Source organism: Helicoverpa zea, chromosome 28 (genome assembly GCF_022581195.2).
Source record: "Helicoverpa zea isolate HzStark_Cry1AcR chromosome 28, ilHelZeax1.1, whole genome shotgun sequence".
Lineage (NCBI taxonomy): Eukaryota > Metazoa > Arthropoda > Insecta > Lepidoptera > Noctuidae > Helicoverpa > Helicoverpa zea.
In genome coordinates this window covers 3,889,532-3,906,734 of record NC_061479.1, presented here as the reverse complement: position 1 = coordinate 3,906,734, position 17,203 = coordinate 3,889,532, and the positions used below count along the sequence as shown (strand labels likewise).

The 17,203-nt window shown below is 36.8% G+C and overlaps 1 protein-coding gene across 2 annotated transcripts in view; it reads right to left on the bottom strand.

The window, feature by feature from the left end:
* Positions 1 to 709: 709 nt before the first annotated feature.
* The window catches only part of LOC124643618 (MAP kinase-activated protein kinase 2), a 53,242-nt gene continuing 36,748 nt past the window's right edge, over positions 710 to 17,203 (bottom strand). The window contains exons 2-8 of one of the 2 annotated variants that reach the window (XM_047182632.1): positions 12,457 to 12,582; positions 8,506 to 8,643; positions 7,252 to 7,458; positions 6,217 to 6,348; positions 5,713 to 5,835; positions 5,054 to 5,212; positions 710 to 4,445 (exon numbers count right to left, since the gene is read on the bottom strand). In XM_047182632.1, the coding sequence (XP_047038588.1) occupies positions 4,374 to 4,445; positions 5,054 to 5,212; positions 5,713 to 5,835; positions 6,217 to 6,348; positions 7,252 to 7,458; positions 8,506 to 8,643; positions 12,457 to 12,582 (957 nt within the window). In that variant the 3' untranslated portion in view covers positions 710 to 4,373. The remainder of the gene's footprint in view (positions 4,446 to 5,053; positions 5,213 to 5,712; positions 5,836 to 6,216; positions 6,349 to 7,251; positions 7,459 to 8,505; positions 8,644 to 12,456; positions 12,583 to 17,203) is intronic. The other variant, XM_047182633.1, reaches the window with a different exon arrangement.

Genomic DNA, 17,203 nt, shown 5'->3' with positions numbered 1-17,203 from the left:
TTTTTGTAGACAAGTGTTCGACACATGTTTAAGTTTATGTAGTAAGACCATAATAGTTAAAAAGTGGAATGACTTATCTCTGGTAAAATTTTGGATACGGTAAATAATAAAATCGAGCAAAGTTGACAAAAGTGTAATTTTATCACTTTATTCTTAAACATTTCTTGCGAAAGATATTACAGGCCCGAATTAACATCTAAAGGTTTTGAAAACAAAATGATACAAATATAATAAGTAGAATTAAATAGTAAATATTGCGTACTAAATATATAGAGAAAAATATTCAAAATCGACTGGCAAAAACAGTCAATATATGACGAAAAAAACAAACTATACTATTTGAGTAGGTACTTAACTATAGTTCGGCCATTCAGAGAATGCGTTCCTGACACGTCGCGATTGAACTGACGACGTAACTTTGCAATGGCGTTGCAGTTACGATAAAAATATTTTTGCTGGTTGTTTACCGTTTTAACAATTGAGGAGCATTAAAACAACATTATTATATCAATAATCAATGAATGTTATTACGTCGTCAGTTCAATCGCGACGTGTCAGGAACGCATTCTCTGAATGGCCGAACTATAAATGAAAGCAATCTTGATAGTTTTTTACACAAATACATATAAAAACCGGCCAAGTGCGAGTCGGACTCGCGCACGGAGGGTTCCGTACCATTATTTGTAAAACGGACAAAAAAAAAAAACACTTTTTTTGTATGGGAGCCCCCAAATATTTATTTCGTTCTAGTTTTCAGCATATGCTGTTATAGCGGCAACAAAAATACATCATCTGTGAAAATTTCAGCTCTTTAAGTATCACGGTTCATGAGATTACAGCCTGGTGACAGACGGACGGACGGACTACGGTTTAAAATAATGATTCAATCGATTAAGTAATAGTTATAATTATTAATTTTAAACCCCACTTTATTTTAACACGCTTATATTAGCTTCACTTGTAACTATGTATGTAAGAAAATCTTGGAATCTTAATGTGACCCACTTCCCGGTCTTCGATTAGGATTAAATTTTGCACACGCTCCGAGTTCTGATGACAATACATGACTAGCGTGCTTTTTAGTTTTTTAAACTATTTTTTTTATTGAGTTTTTAAATAAAAATTCAAAAGTACCAAGATTGTTTATCTTTAGTTAAGTGAACACTCGAATAGAGTATAGTTTTCTACCAATAGTTAATTCTAATCATGTCCTATTAATTAAGCAAATTAAGTAACATTTATTTAAAAACTAATTACATTCTAATCACAACTTGTGAACGTGTGAAGTCTAATATAATAAAGGCTGGCATAAACATACGACTTTGCGATTTTTTTGTCGCAAGTGTAAACTCAGCTTAATTTAAAGAAAATCCTTTGTTATGGGTTAGTATCACGGAGTAAGGAAAAAGCGGAGATGCCATAACACAGGTAGGTCAGAGCCTTCTTGTAGGTCGAACATGTAAGGTACATATGACTGAAACTATCAGTTACGAGTGAACTAACGAGGCATTCGTGTTCTTTGAGAATCTGTCAACGATTTTGGTATTACACAAAATGAGTGGGTTCCAAAGAAGGCATATAAGGGCGGAGCTAGTAACGTTCCTCGTCCCCCTCGCACCCGCATGTTGTCGCGCTACTTTCTTAGGAGATTTTGCGTTATGACAACTCCGCTAGTCATTTTGTTCTCCATGGTAAATATTAAGTGTATTTTTATGGCTTAAAAATCACATGTAAATTATTTACAACAATGTATAGGAGATCCTGTGACTTCTATGTATATGTAGCTTAATTTTTTCTCGTGATTGCACCAGAGTTAAGTAACTATTTCATTTTAAACTAAAGCATCTCAAAAAACATCAAATTTCATACCAATCGATCAAGCCAATTTACCGAGATAGCGTATTAACTCATATTAATTTTGTATTAGTTCCAATGAGACAGTTAAATTCCAATAATTATTTAGAACAAAGATTTTTATAAAGTTATATTTCTCAATGTATATGTCCAATAAATAAATATCAAACAGCCGAATACAGAAACGTCATTCAAATTTAAAAACAGCTCAAAAATTATTCTATCTCTGTATGTTTTTAAAAAATTGAAGTTAAGTAACGTTTGAGTATATCGAGGTAAGACATAAACCGTCGTACCACAAACACTTTTAAACGTCTGTTGAACACTTGTCTAAAAAATCAGTATATGACGTTGAAATAAGGTCCATTTTGCAGCCACACTTTTTTTTAGTCAAGTGTTCAACAGATGTTTAAGTTTTTGTAGTAAGACCATTTGTATTTATTTTTAAGAAATCTGTTTTACTATAGCAGTTTCATAACATAGCTTGTGATGTCAAATTGTATTTATTTTGTAAGAAAATCCAAGTTATTTACAGATACTAAATCAATTTGAGAAAGAATAAGCGTCATGATTTTTTGATAAAGAAAAAATAATTTTGAAATCTATCATCCTCATCCTCCGAGCCTTTTTTCCCAACTATGTTGGGGTCGGCTTCCAGTCTAACCGGATGTAGCTAAGTACCAGTGTTTTACAAGGAGCGACTGCTCTATCTGACCAATTTTAAATTTGGAAATCTTGAAATCGATATAATAAAAGAAAGCTGTGTTAATTATGCTACTTATAACTCAAAAATGGCCCTTTCTGCTGAAAATAGAAAGCGGGTATCTTACACCCGGGAGAAGGACATATGATAGTTTTTGTTACCATCCGGCTACGGGAAGCAGTTATCTCAGGACGAGGGGTGAAACTGCAGGCGGACGCAAATATATAGTATTTGTAAATACCTAGGATTTTTAGTAAAAATACCCCATTTATAGACAATTAATACAATCATTTATTAGATTACAACTACGAAATGTCTTAAAGTCTGATAAATCTATACTTTTGTTAGTAGCTGGGTACCGGTGTTTTACAAGGAGCGACTGCCTATCTGACTTCGTCAACCCAGTTACCTAGCTAGGCAACCCGATACGCCTTGGTTTAACTGGTTGTCAGACTTACTGGCTTCTGACTACCCGTAACGACTGCCAAAGATGTCCAATGACTCATTTTACTAACAAATTAGTATAAATTTATCATACTTTAAAAATACATTAATCTCCCCAAAAAAGGAAATTGAGCTTAAATACGAAATTTATTTAATCTTAATACTTAAAAACTAGAATAGAAATAAAAATTGTGATATCGAATTATGTAGTCTGAAAAAATATAATCTATAGACAAAATAGATTATTTTATTTTTAAATACTTAAAAGTCGGATTGCATCATTATTTACGAAATACTCAGATTTTTATAACTTTTTATTGAAACTAATATAAAAGGTTATGTATTTAGTAGTTGTTGATTAATTGAATTGAATTATTTAATTATGTGAATGTACGAAAGACAGGTAGGTGCTTAAATAATATTTACACAAAAATATTAGAAAAATAATTTTGAATCAGTTTGAGTGAGAAAATACATTTATTTTTGTACTCAATAAATAATGGCGTAAACCGACTTTTCTAACATATATTTTGTGAATATAAAAATAAATTTTCTTTTACTAACTTGAAGAATGAATTCTTGATATAATTTTCCAATATATACTAAATGATTCTAAATTACATATTTTTATTCTAAACATTTATTTGATGTTAATACTTTTACAATGCATTTTACAATTTAGTGATTTCCAATAACATATTGAAGAATTAAAAAAAATATCATGCAAAATAAATATATCATCTATCTATGGAACGCCTAGATGAGACTAAAGTCAACCATAGCTTATGGGAAAATCCATTTTTCTCTATTTTAATCAATTTATTTCATTAAAAGGTCGTTCACAAAAATATTGATAACTTTTGACATGATTCGGGTATCAAAATTCATAGTATGCTGTCGCCAAACATAATGGCGGTTCGCATTTAAATTCCGAGCTCAGATATACATATGGGGATCTCTCGCATCTCCGGTACCTGCCTAACCTAAAAACAGTTAGACCGAGCCGACATAAAGATTGACGCTTTCCTAAAATCTGACCGTTTTTCAGTGCAGTCGACAGTGGCTTTAAGTCGGTACAAAAAATGCTATCATCCCTTGAAAACTGACAGCTGTCAACTGTATATAAGACGCGGTGCCACCATACAATCTTCAATATTTAATATTCATTGATATTCTCCACAATTAAAACACACACGTTATCGGAAATCACCAAAAAGTTGCTCACTAAGCCAACTAGATGGCGCTGACACCAAACTGCGAAACGGATTCAAATATAGAACTCAAAGTACTCGTATCACATAAAAGTTTTTGCACTACCGTCGTTTTGTACGTGTGTACGTATTTAACGGCGCAAGTCTTCTAAACTGCTGTATCAGGCGCCCACTTTGTTTCTCCGTTTGTTAAGGAGTGAATTGTTGCTCTGTTCCAACGCTTTGATTTGGACCTGTAAAGAAAATATCAATTAGATTTTTGTGTATTATTTGTGCGATACTTAGAATGTAAATTAGTTGAAATATGTATGTATAGCTTGATAAGATGTTCCTAGCGTCCCGAGGTAAATACTTCCCGCAGTTGGGTAAAAAGTAAATAAGTTAGGATTAGTACATAGAGTAATTTTCAAACTGATGTGTTTAGCACAAATTAAATAACACATTTTCTATTCTAATATTATAATGCTTAAGAGTTGAGTAAATATAACTTGAAGTAAGATTTTCCAGCCTATTTTTCTAGGAACAGTATAGGTTACTCGCCCCGGTACGCGAAATAGTTGTTTTAGGACGCTTTTGAAACAGCTGGCGAAAGATAGTGAATTTTATGAAACGCAATAAAGGATATGATTATGGATTTTAATGATTCGGTGCAGGCACTTAATTAAGATAAACAATCTTTGTTATATATATTAACAATCCCGTGTCCTATGGGAACTTATCACACCCGGATAAAATATAGACCTTTCACTGATGTATTTTGCCCGATTACGGAAAAACAGCTAGTGAAGGGTATGAATGATTATGTTAACGTGTTAATAACAAAAGGAGACGCAACACTCGCCGTCACCTGATCGTAATCCACCCGCATGGTGGCCAGCGAGCGAGTCATCTCATCCTGCACGTCCGCCCACACCTCGCCACTCTCCCGCAGTAGGGTGTGAGTGTACAGGGGCGTTTGGGGGACTTGCGTGAACTGGCGGATCCAGGGGCTTGACATTACCTGGGGGAATGGAGAAAAATATATTAGTAAATATGTATTTATTTTTATTAGGATTTGAATGCACTCAAAAATCAATGGATCAATTAAAAAAAAAACTAAATTAAATTTGAAATTTCTGAATCCACAATTGGCATTCTTAATAGTTACTAATAATATAAATGTGATAGTAATTCTGATTGTCTGACTGTACATCCGGGTTTCTCGCCAAAATAGCTGACAGATAACAAGCTTTGAACCCGAGAAAGGACAAAGTATACTTTTTATCCGATTATGGGAAGTGGTCCTGATTTAATGGACAGACAGAGTCACTTTCACATTTATTTACTAGCTGTTTTCCGGTTCCACTAGGTTTTCACCATTTCCCGGGAGAACCACTTCCCAAAACCGGATAAAAATATCCTTTGTCCTTTCTCAGTCCCTCTGAGCACCAAAGAGTTATATGGGTTCAGTAGTTTCGGCGTGAAAGCTTTAACAAGATAATAATATAATGTAATACTAACTTGTTGTATAGATAATCTCTTAGCCGGGTCGACGGACAGCATCCCGCGGATCAGATTCTTGGCCTCAGATGACACGTTAGACCATTCAGGCTCCGGGAAGTCGTATTGGCCTAGTCTGATGCGCTGGAAATATATGAAAAAACACATTATTTACAAGAAATGTATGTAGTTCATAATACTTATCAATATTTTTTTCATGTAGGTCTTATTTCAAATTTTTTTCCTTGGGAAGAAGTAAGGAATAAAAATAATGTAATATGTTTTTGTCTCGGATTTTTTGCATTTAAGCGTATTTAAAACTTTTTTTTTATATAAAATACCGTCAATAATATACCTAAAACCTTTCCCAAGTCTGAACAAGTCCAAGTTTATGATGAAAACCGTTTCAAAACTAGTTCAGCCAAACATTAGATATTAAATCAGGCCAAACTGCGAACCTCCTTTTTTAAGTCGGTTTAAAATGGACCTTAACATCATCAAAATAAGGTCGCATTAAAAACTTACCTTTTTCATTCCAGGCGATATAGCGAGACCGTGATTCGAGTAGAAAGGTGGGAATCCGCACAGAAGAATATACATGACGACGCCTAATGACCAGATATCGCAGGATTTGTCATATTTCTCTGGGCCTAGTACCTGAAAACATAGAGGAATAATTTTGTTAAAAAAACCGGCCAAATCTGAGTCGGCCTCGCGCACGAAGGGTTCTGTACTATTATTTATAAAACGTTCGTACATTTATAATACATTATATGTGAATATTTCAAGCATCTATTCTGTTGCCGTTATCGATGTCGAGCAAAAAAAATCACGTTTGTAGTATGGGAGCCCCCCTAAATATTTATTTTATTCTAGTTTTCCAGCCTGGTGACAGACGGTCGGATGGACGGTCGGACAGAGGAGCGAAAACAATAGGGTCCCGTTTTACCCTTTGGGTACGGAACCCTAAAAACTATTGCATTACCTTTTTGACTCCCGACGCTAAAAGAGCGTTGTTTTAAGTTTGCCTTTGATGTTTGTGGCACTGTAGCTTTTAAAGGGATAAACCGATTAGGATGCGGCTTTTAAAAGTTGAAAGCTGGTTTGCCAGCGGTGGTTTTTGGATACATATAATCAGAATAAACTCAGCCTTTTAAGGTTATTGGCTGTTTTGCCAACCTCTCAAGTATGACTGTAATTTCGGGTTCGAGTCCAGGTCAGACAAGTACCAATGCAACTTTTCTTTAGTTTGTATGTATGTATTTTCTGAGTATCTCTTGGACACCGATGACTGTGTTTCGGATGGCACGTTGAACTGTAGGTCTCGGCTGTCAGTGAACATCTTCGGCAGTCGTTACGGGTAGACTGAAGCTACTGAAGCTAGTATGTCTGAAACCAGTCTAACCAAGGGGTATTGCATTGGGTTGAACGGGCAACTGGGTCGAGGAGATCAGATAGGCAGTCGCTTCTTGTAATCAGCTGCATCCGGTTAGACTGGAAGCCGACCCCAATATATTTGGGAAAAGGCTCGGGAGATGATAATAGATCGTATGTACATACCTCTGGAGCCACATAATACGGCGTATAGCAAGGAGTTTGCAGCGTATCTGCCGGTGTCAGAGTCTCCTTAGCGAAGCCGAAATCTGTCAACTTAAGCACAGCATTCGGTTGTGTGCTTGTATACAGCAAGTTCTCCGGTTTTATGTCCCGGTGAGCAATGTTCGAGTCGTGTAAGTGACGGACTGCGACGCATATTGAGTGCATAATCTGTAATTTATAAAAATAAATAAATAAAATAATGTTTATTAGTTAGAAGTAACTTTTACAATGTGTTTACAATAACACTGAGCCACAAACTAAGTGCAGCCTGTAGCTTATGGCCCAAAAATGATTAGATCATGATGTTTACCTACGTTTGTGGCTACGTTTGATGATTAGCAAAATTGGGACGAAGGTAATTCGTTGTTAGTACAAAAGCTTGTAACTGTTGAGTGTCGATAATGTTATGATTTTTCATCTGCAGTTTTTATGTTTATATTGAACACGCCATATTAGCCGAAGAACCTATAACCGTTGGGGTAAACGAGTTCTAGAGTGGAGACCACGCCTCGGCAAACGTAGTGTAGGACGTCCTCAGGCACGGTGGAGTGATGACTTGCGCAAGACGGCTGGCAGGAGCTGGATGCGAGAAGCTGAAAATCGATCTCAGTGGCGTGCACTTGGAGAGGCTTATGTCCAGCAGTGGACTGCGATAGGCTGATGATGATGATGATGATGATTGAACACGCAAACATGTACGTTGCATATGACTTTTATCTACACTATAATATGATAATGAGCGGTGTGGTGACGTAGTAAGTTCTAAGTATGGATGATCACCCTCTTTTCACAATTTAAGTGTCATTTTATATCCCTTCCTTTCAATTGTATTAACAGGTAGGTTCCTACTTGTTTCTGGGGAATCTTTGCAAATTCACAAGAATTCTATGGCATCTGAAATGAAATCCATTTACTATATTAAATCTGTGACATTCGGGAAAATGTAATGTTTGATAAGCTGCAGTTACATCATCATCATTATCATCATCATCTCAGACATAGGACGTCCACTGCTGAACATAGGCATCCCCCTTAGATCTCTACAGATACCTGTTGGTGGCGACCTGCTTCCAGCATCTTCCGGCGACCTTTATAAGATCATCTGTCCACCTTGTTGGTGGAAGTCCTACGCTGCAGTTTAATTCGCTGGAATTCCAGCGTGTTTGCCAAAGTAGTATTTGATGATTTTCAAATTGTAAACCCATCTATACTGACCTCAGCAGCCTGTCTTTCAGTGAAGGCACCTTCCCTATTATCCTGGATCCTCTGGAACAGCTCTCCTCCGTCCATGCACTCCATCACGACCAGGAGACAGCCTCGGCCTCCATACGTGTTTTCATATACATCGATGACCTGAAAAACAAAGAAATTATTTACCCAAGTGACAGACACAGGGGTTGATCTATCATAAGGTTCAGCAAAGCTCGGCGTGGGTAGTCCGTGGATGTGAGACCATCTTGACATCTTTTTATTTATTTATTTGATTTACACGACTTCAAGAGTCAATTACATAAATCAGAATAGGTACATTCCTTGCCAAAGAAACTTATTCCTCTGTTTCGGAATTTAAATTAGTGGGTCCTGGGTGTTACTTGAGTATCGTAAGCACTTATTATGGGAAGTCAGGAGCCAGAAAGTCTGACATCCTGCCCTCCTAAGGTGAATCGGGCTGCCCAAGTAACTGGGATGGTCAAATAGGCAGTCGCTCCATGTGAAACACTGGCACCCAGCTGCATACGGTTGGACTGGAAGCCAATCCCAATATAGTTGGTTTAGGCCAGTTAGATGTCGAGTAAAACGTGTGGATCCATTGAGATGAAAATATGCATGGGGAAAGGTGGATACCCTGGAGAACGTTATAGTCTACCAATATTATCCAGGTGTGAAAATCCCTTCTCTAGGGAAAGAAATAAAACAGGTGGCAAATAACAAATCATGCATTCTCCGTATATAATGTTCAATCGATAACCGCCCACGTCGATAACAATGATTTAATGCATAATTTCTAGGTTATCGCGTTTATCGGTAATTACCTACTGTTGACTCATTTTCAATTCATCTTAATTCTTGTTTTATGCGTTTAATGTGTGGCTTGTAATAAAGGAAAATACTGAAGCTGAGGAGTTGGTTTTAATGTGGTAAACTCAGTAACTAGTGGTCCGATTTGGAAAATTCTTCCAGTGTTAGATAGCCCATTTATAGAGGAAGGCTATAGGCTACTTTTTATACGGATGCAAGAAGTATTCTTACTGACTTTCCTTGCTAATACATGTAGATATTTTGAATCTGGCACTTAGAATTTTATGCTATTACCCGGTGAAACTGCTGATCCGATTGAGGAGCAATTTGAACACTATCTGTGTTCAAGACGGGACATAGGCATACTTTTTATCCTGCTACGGGAAGTATTGTCGGAACTCGAGTAAAACTGCGGGGAATAGCTAGTATTTTAATATATTCAGATAAAGGGCGTGTCAGCTCCACAATAAAAGCGTATCTTCCCCCCTAATTATCCTCCTTATAAGACATGATATGTAATATCACACGAGGCTTATGTAACCCGTGGGAGTTTAGACGCAATATAATAAATATAGACATACACGAGACGTTAATACGTCTTGTTTGTTTCATAGGAAGATTGAGAGCAATTATCCTTATTCTTACTGTAAATAAATATTATAACTATCTCTGTATTACGCGCTTTAATGCCAAAACTATCATCATCATCTTTCAGCTATCCCAATTTTATTTGTGGTCGGCGCAGCATGTTTTCTTCTTCCATACTCTTCTATCTGCCGTCATCTCATAAGTAACATTTCATGCCAAAACTATTGAACTGATTTAAATGGATATGGATCTAGATAGTCTAGTGTAAAGTTTGAGTGATGGAAATTGCTCCAAAACTATTGGTCTGGTATTTGAAACATTTTTTCATTAGTTCTAATACTACAATTTATCCGGATGTGCACGAAGTAGTTCTAGAGCAAAACAAATCAAAGTAGTATGACCATTGTTTCAAGAATACTATATTTTTAGCATTCGGAAATCAGTCCTTCAAATACTATGGTGACGTCATTGTGAAATGAGCCAATCATGGCAAAGTATAATTCATTACTGACCACGGAGTAAGGAAAAATGAGTGGAGATGCCATAATGCAGATAGGTCAGTTCTTCTAGGTCAAGTACATACAATGGGCATGACCAAATCGATCAGTTACGAATGAACTAACAAGACGTTCGGGCCAGGCGCCCGTTTAATGGCTATTGGTTTTACAAAAAATTATCCAGCCCCGTACACCCGCATTTTGTCGCGCTGTTTTCTTAGGAGATTTTCCGTTATAGCATCTCCGCTAGTAATTTTGTTCTCTAGTCTATGTTACCGACTTACTACTTATGTACAATAGGTAAGTCAAGCGACGTCTATTGCGGTTTCAAAACGGATGGATGACTTAGGTATTGTGTATTTTCGATTCGGTCAGTCCAATCACTTATGGAAATTGGATTTTTTCTTCGCGTCATGGTCAAGGTGAAGAAGTAGGGAAGCGATATAAGCGGCCTTTTTAGTTTCTAAATGCAGGGTTGGGGCCTGTTCTCGTATTGAGAAGGAATGAGCTGCAATGACCCGGTCAGACCGTGGGTGACCATCTTGTCATGACGAGTTCCTTTGTGTTTCGGAAGACATGTTTAAGTGTTGGGCTCTGGCTGTCATATGGAGAGAATCTAAGAAATTCTGAGGTAAGACTCTAACAGTCTTACCAAGGGATATCGGGTTGCCCTGGAAACTGAGTTGAAGAGGTAAGAAGGTAGGCGCTCTGTACGAAACACTGGTGAAAAGAAGCCTAGACACATGACGAGAGGAATTGTGTCGATTCTTAAATAAACACATATTATTTATCTTTATCACAGCTAGGCTAATTAATTAATTAGAATGAATATCAACTTCACTCAATCATTTCGCAAGTCAGTATTTTCTTACATAATTTTCAGGAAAAAGTCTTGTTAGCTTTCTCATCAATCATTTTGTAGATCGATCATCGTTGGGAGGCGTGGCGAAGTTATTATAAACAATTAGACTTTGTTTATGTTTTGTTATGTAATTTTATGCCGCCATATTGGAATAGGTAATTAGCTAAGATGGATTAGTCATGACTTTAAGATCGCACGATGAAGAATTGTACTTTTTACCGTTACCAGATAAAGAATTTTTAGTGGGGAATCATCAAATGACCCCTCCCGCTGTGGGTGCAGCGTGAGGGAGTGTCAGACTCTTACTGACTAAACCCCATCATGTTCCTTCTGGAGCCCTTTATGTACCAGGGCCGCGGTAACTCTTTCTAACAATCCCATAGTCCCAACAGGTTTCTGCCTTACCCCTTAAGGCAGAAGCCTGCTAGGTTTGCTGACTCTCTTTGGGGAGCGCGTGTACCAACACCCACAGACGCAGATAAAAGTACAGTGAATGTCATAAAAAGTTTATTATTTTAAAATGTAACCACATTGGAGATAAACAATGCTTATTGCGAAATTAAAATTGACAGTAAACAGTACACAACAATGCTCAATTTAGCGCTTATTACCATCGTTGTTATGGTTATGATAAAATACTGTCTATTATAAATGTGAAAATAGTAATAGATAGATTGCGTGAAAGTCGATATGACTAGAAACAACGTTACTTGTGAGATGACGGCACATAGAAGAGTATGGATCACAAATAAGATTGGTATAAGGGCAGGAGGATGATGATGATGAAATTACAAAGTAACTCTCTGATCTACTAGATAGGCTACTTTTCCGCGCTTTGGAAGAAGTTCCCTTGGGACGCGGGTGCAACTACAGGGAACAGCTAGTTGGTTCTCTCTATTTTCGGATAGATGATGTAGTACCTTTGGTACATCTGTAAAACCGTGGGGTACACCTTATATCCTAACACCTCATCATCATCATCATCATCCTCCTGCCCTTATCCCAATTCTATTTGTGGTCGGCGCAGCACATTTTCTCCTTCCATACTCTTCTATCTGCCTAGCACCTAGGCGAAAGGTGAGCGTTTGGGGGCAGTCTTTTGTAAATTTGACGTTCAAAAAGTGCTGATTTTCAGCCCACTTTGAATAAATGACTTTTGATTTTGAGGACCCTATATTGTCACGATTATTTGCACTTTACCTGGACAATATGAATGCATCCATTTGCTCTCCAATGCAGCTCAACTTCTCGACGTGCTTTGGCGTTGTCGTGTAAAACTTTCAGTGCACGTTTCGCCCCTGTTGATTTTTCTTTGCACTCCACCACCTGGTAACCAAAGAAAATGCATATAAAATAACTACTATCAGCTTTACATAAGGTAGGAATATATGGAAGTTAGAGACATTCAATGGGGATATTCAATATTAAAATACGAGTATCTCATCAAATCCAAAAAACTAGTATTCCCAAAAACACATTTCGATCTACATCCTGTATTCTTGCAGTTTCATCAAAATCCATTCAGTAGTTATTGAGTTTTTGCATGAAAGAGTGACAAACACCCTTAGTAACTTCACCAATCTAGTAATTATTTGTTTCTCTCGTCTAAAGTCTAAACCACAAATTGGACCACTCCCTAATTGACCAATCACAATCGTCGTACTTTCCAAATTAACCAACATAAGTATGTCTAAAACAAACTAGGTCCATCTAACTATTTTCTCTTTCATCGCATTGCATAATATCACAATAAATAAAACGCCGACGCGTAAATATTTTGGCTCACAGATACCATGCGCCAAACTTGACCTAAATTTTCTAGACATATATGTATATATAGAAATAGATATAAAGTACGTTTGTATGTATAGAAACTTTCTTTGTCGCCGACTTTGACTGCATGGCATCGATCGAACTGTGTTCAAACATTAATCTTTCAGGTGCTCGAAATTTGACAAAGATAGCATCATTTGCCAAAGATAGGTGTTTAATACTGTAACAGATAATGATGAATTGTAAAATAATAAAAATTGTATAAGAGTTGCGTTGCTGGGCAGTTTGTTCTTCATAGCTTCTTTATTCAAGTATAACACGAGAGAGTGGTGAAAGGGGGGTGTTTTCCTTTTACACACATCTTTCTGCCCTCTTCCCAAGATTTGTGGTTAGCACAATTTGTTTTCAAAAAATTCCTCTCTGTTATCCATCAACCTAATATCTTTCAGGCAATCGATGCGTGTTTCCTATATCTCTAAATGTCTACCCGTGCCTAGCTATCCACATTCATACTTAACACTCTCTTTGTAGCATATTTTTACAACTTCTCATCACATGGCCTACTCCGCAACAAACGCTGACCTTTCATTTTTTCTGTCACTGCCTCTTATATATTCCTACATATCCATCTCAACATTCTTATCTCTGTTACAAGCATCCTTTTCTCATACCTCATTTTAATCAATACGGCATTACAAAACAAAAATGAATATCAACCAAATACGTCGACTATCAACACTTGCATAGCCAGACGGCCTTCAAAAACACATTATTACGAATTAAACCCGATATCAACGTACCTATCTATTATAAGAGATAAGATACAAAGACATATTGACTTCAGAATTGGCGACAAGGCGCTTGAACGAACAATGACAGCATTATGACGTATTCCGTTACGAGTATGACGCCGTATTATGAAATACGTTTCCTTGCGATTTCCTTGTGCTGTAATGTTTCCTGTTTAACATCGTCATTTTATAAATAAAAAGTCATTCTACTGGTTACTGTGACGTACAAATGTATCTTCTGGTCTACTCGCTCTAGCAAGTCACAAATTGTGTGCGAACTTTTCTAAAATGTCCGCGAAATTACAAATTTTGTGCGAGGAACACTTGCTAGTTGTGGACTATGCACTGCTAACCCAGAAGCTGTGTGGAAAATGGTTGTCATGTGAAAATATATGGGCATGTGATGCGGAGGAATAATGATAATTTTGTGAGAACAGTAGATAGTAAGAAGAATATGTAAGAAGGGAATGAACATGATGATGACGTGAAAGTATATGATAGAATGGATCACTAGTGTTCCAAGGGAACTACTTCCTGCACATGGATATTAAATAGACTATAGGCAACAATTTCCAGGTTTTAGATAAGGCAGACCATGACTATGTTTCTGAGAACTTAGTTTACGAAATTACTTAAGAAATATACGTCGTTTAAACTAGTTTAACTTCTTGGAACATTCCTGATGACGCAAAATGAAGAATGTAAATAAACTAAGCAGATAAACGGTTATATGTCAACTTATTAAGCAAACAAATAATATTTTCCTTCTCGTCATAATACATGGATTACAATTGATATATGCATATTAGCATACCAATATGACTTGATGCTTGTGACGGGTGAAAACCCGACAGCGATATTTTTATTTGGATGGGAACTCCTCAATTGAAGTCCGCTGGTATTCTTCATTGACTAATTATTATTGTTATTGATGATAGCTTATGCATATTTTGTAAGGCCTCGTTGGTCTAGCTGTCACAAATGCGGCTGCTGAGCACAAGTCTGGGATTCCCCAGTCGGGTCAAAATAGCTTTGTGGGTTTTAGAAACTTTCCCAAAGCACCCCGGAGCCTGGAAGATGGTGGTTGATATATCCGTGCCCCGGAGAGCATGTTGATGTTGGTTCTGCGTCTGATCTCTCTTCAGTCATGTCGGATTTCCGTCCCATCGGGCTACGAGAGTGAAGAAATAGTGATTGCACCTCAGAACAGAACCTATAGTAACCTATAGTTTTAGACCTTGCATAAATTCGGTCTCTGCGAAAGTACATGTAACATGAACCTTATAATTCTAAATGAAGGTTGAGACTAATTAAAATTAACTAAGAACATTCTTTACTCAAGACATATTCTTGTCTTTGTCACACAACTGTCTAATTATTGCGGTTAAAAGGAGACAGGTATATTGCGAATTGCGGAGTAGGCTTGGAGAACAAAATGACTAGCGGAGATGTCATAACGTAAAATTTCCTAAGAAACGTGGTGTTCGGGGGACGAGGAAGGAACGTTACTAGTTCCGCCCTTTATAAGTCTTCTTTAGAACCCGCTCATTTCTTTCAAAATTAAGTCACCAATCAATCAATCAAGACCAATCTTTGACAGATTGGTTTTGATTTGACATGGAACCCGAACGCATCGTTAGTCCGCTCGTAACTGGTCGTTTTGGTCATACATACTTGACCTGGAAGAAGGCGCCTGACCTACCTGCATTATAGCATCTCTGCTCATCTTTCCTTACTCCATGAAAGTAGGTAACATGAAATTCTAATTTTCTCGGCGTTACTTCTAATAAAATGCTAAATTCCAATGATAATTACAACAAAGCTTTTAGCTCGAATTCTTAATTAGAATTTATGTTATCTATACTAATATTATAAAGAGGAAAACTTTGTTTGTTTGTATGTTTGGTTGTAATGGATAAACTCAAAAACTACTGGACCGATTTTAAATATTCTTTCACCATTAGAAAGCTATATTATCTGCGAGTAACATAGGCTATATTTTATCCCGGTGCGGGCAGTAGCTCCCACGGGACGCGGGTGAAACCGCGGGAAAACGGCTAGTTTATTGAATAATTTAAAGGAAAATACTTGGTAATCATGTACCACGAATTAATATTATTCTTGCGTCATTTGGATAATATTATTAGATTGCTCCAATTTTGTTTAAGTAAACAAATGATTGGTATTCATCATAGATAGATGATTTTAAGAAAGCTATTTTGCCGCGTCCTATTGGGAGCTACTACGCGGACACGGATAAAAAGTAATACATGGCCTTTCTAACACTAAAATATGTTTTCTAATCGGCCCTTTAGTTGCTAGTATGTGTGCGTTCCAACAAACAAACTCTTCACCTTTATATTCATCATCATCGTTATAAAGATAAAAAGTAATTTATTCAAGGTTGAAAATCAGCACTATTTGAAGGTCAAGTTTACAAGAGACAGCCCCCAAAAACGCTCGCCTTTAGTCACTTTCTATGTGTTTTGGCCGAAAAAGTCCATTGCTGGACAAAGGTCTCCCCAACTTTTAATCAACAATAAAGCTTGATAATAACATCCCTACTAATATTCTAAATGCGAAAGTAACTCGGTCCGTCTGTTACGCTTTATTTATTTATTTATTTAAACTTTATGCAACAAAAATATTACATAGGCGGACTTAATGCCATAGGCATTCTTTCCAGTCAACCTTAGGGTGATGCAGAGAAAAACATGGTAGGTGCATTAGAAAATAAAACGAAAACATAATGAAGAATAAAACACTAAATACTAATTAAATACAACAATATTAACAATTAATACAAATAACAATAAATACGCTTTCACGTCTACACCACTGGATTTTAATAACATTTGGTACAGAGACAGAGTTGACCTTGAGAAAGAACATAGGATAGTTTTTATCCCGGACTTTTGAAGTATTCTCTTCGAAACGCGATATTAACGAACTCTACGCGGGCGAAGCTGCGGGCAGAAGGTAGTTTTATTATACAACGTAGCTGGGGCGGGACTTGAGTTTAAAATGCAAATCAGGCTCAACAATATAATGAAGTACTGCCTGATTACAATTTATCTGTGTAATCATCGTATCGTGCGCCTGAGCACGTGCTATTTGTTTGTCAGACGCTCGAAGCCGGCGTGTCTCGTTCGTGAATTAATTGAGATAGATTCTCTGTTAATTAATATTGAATGCCTTGAACTTGAATTGTAAATTGAGGATGAATTGAGTTATGAAATGAAGAGAATAGTAGGACAAACCTATTTGTTTTCCTATATTTTTGGTAGAAAAACGTTTTGTGAACAACTAATATAATTAGAAAATCCTCCGAGTCTTTTTCCCAACTATGTTGGGGTCGGCTTCCAGTCTAACCGGATGTAGCT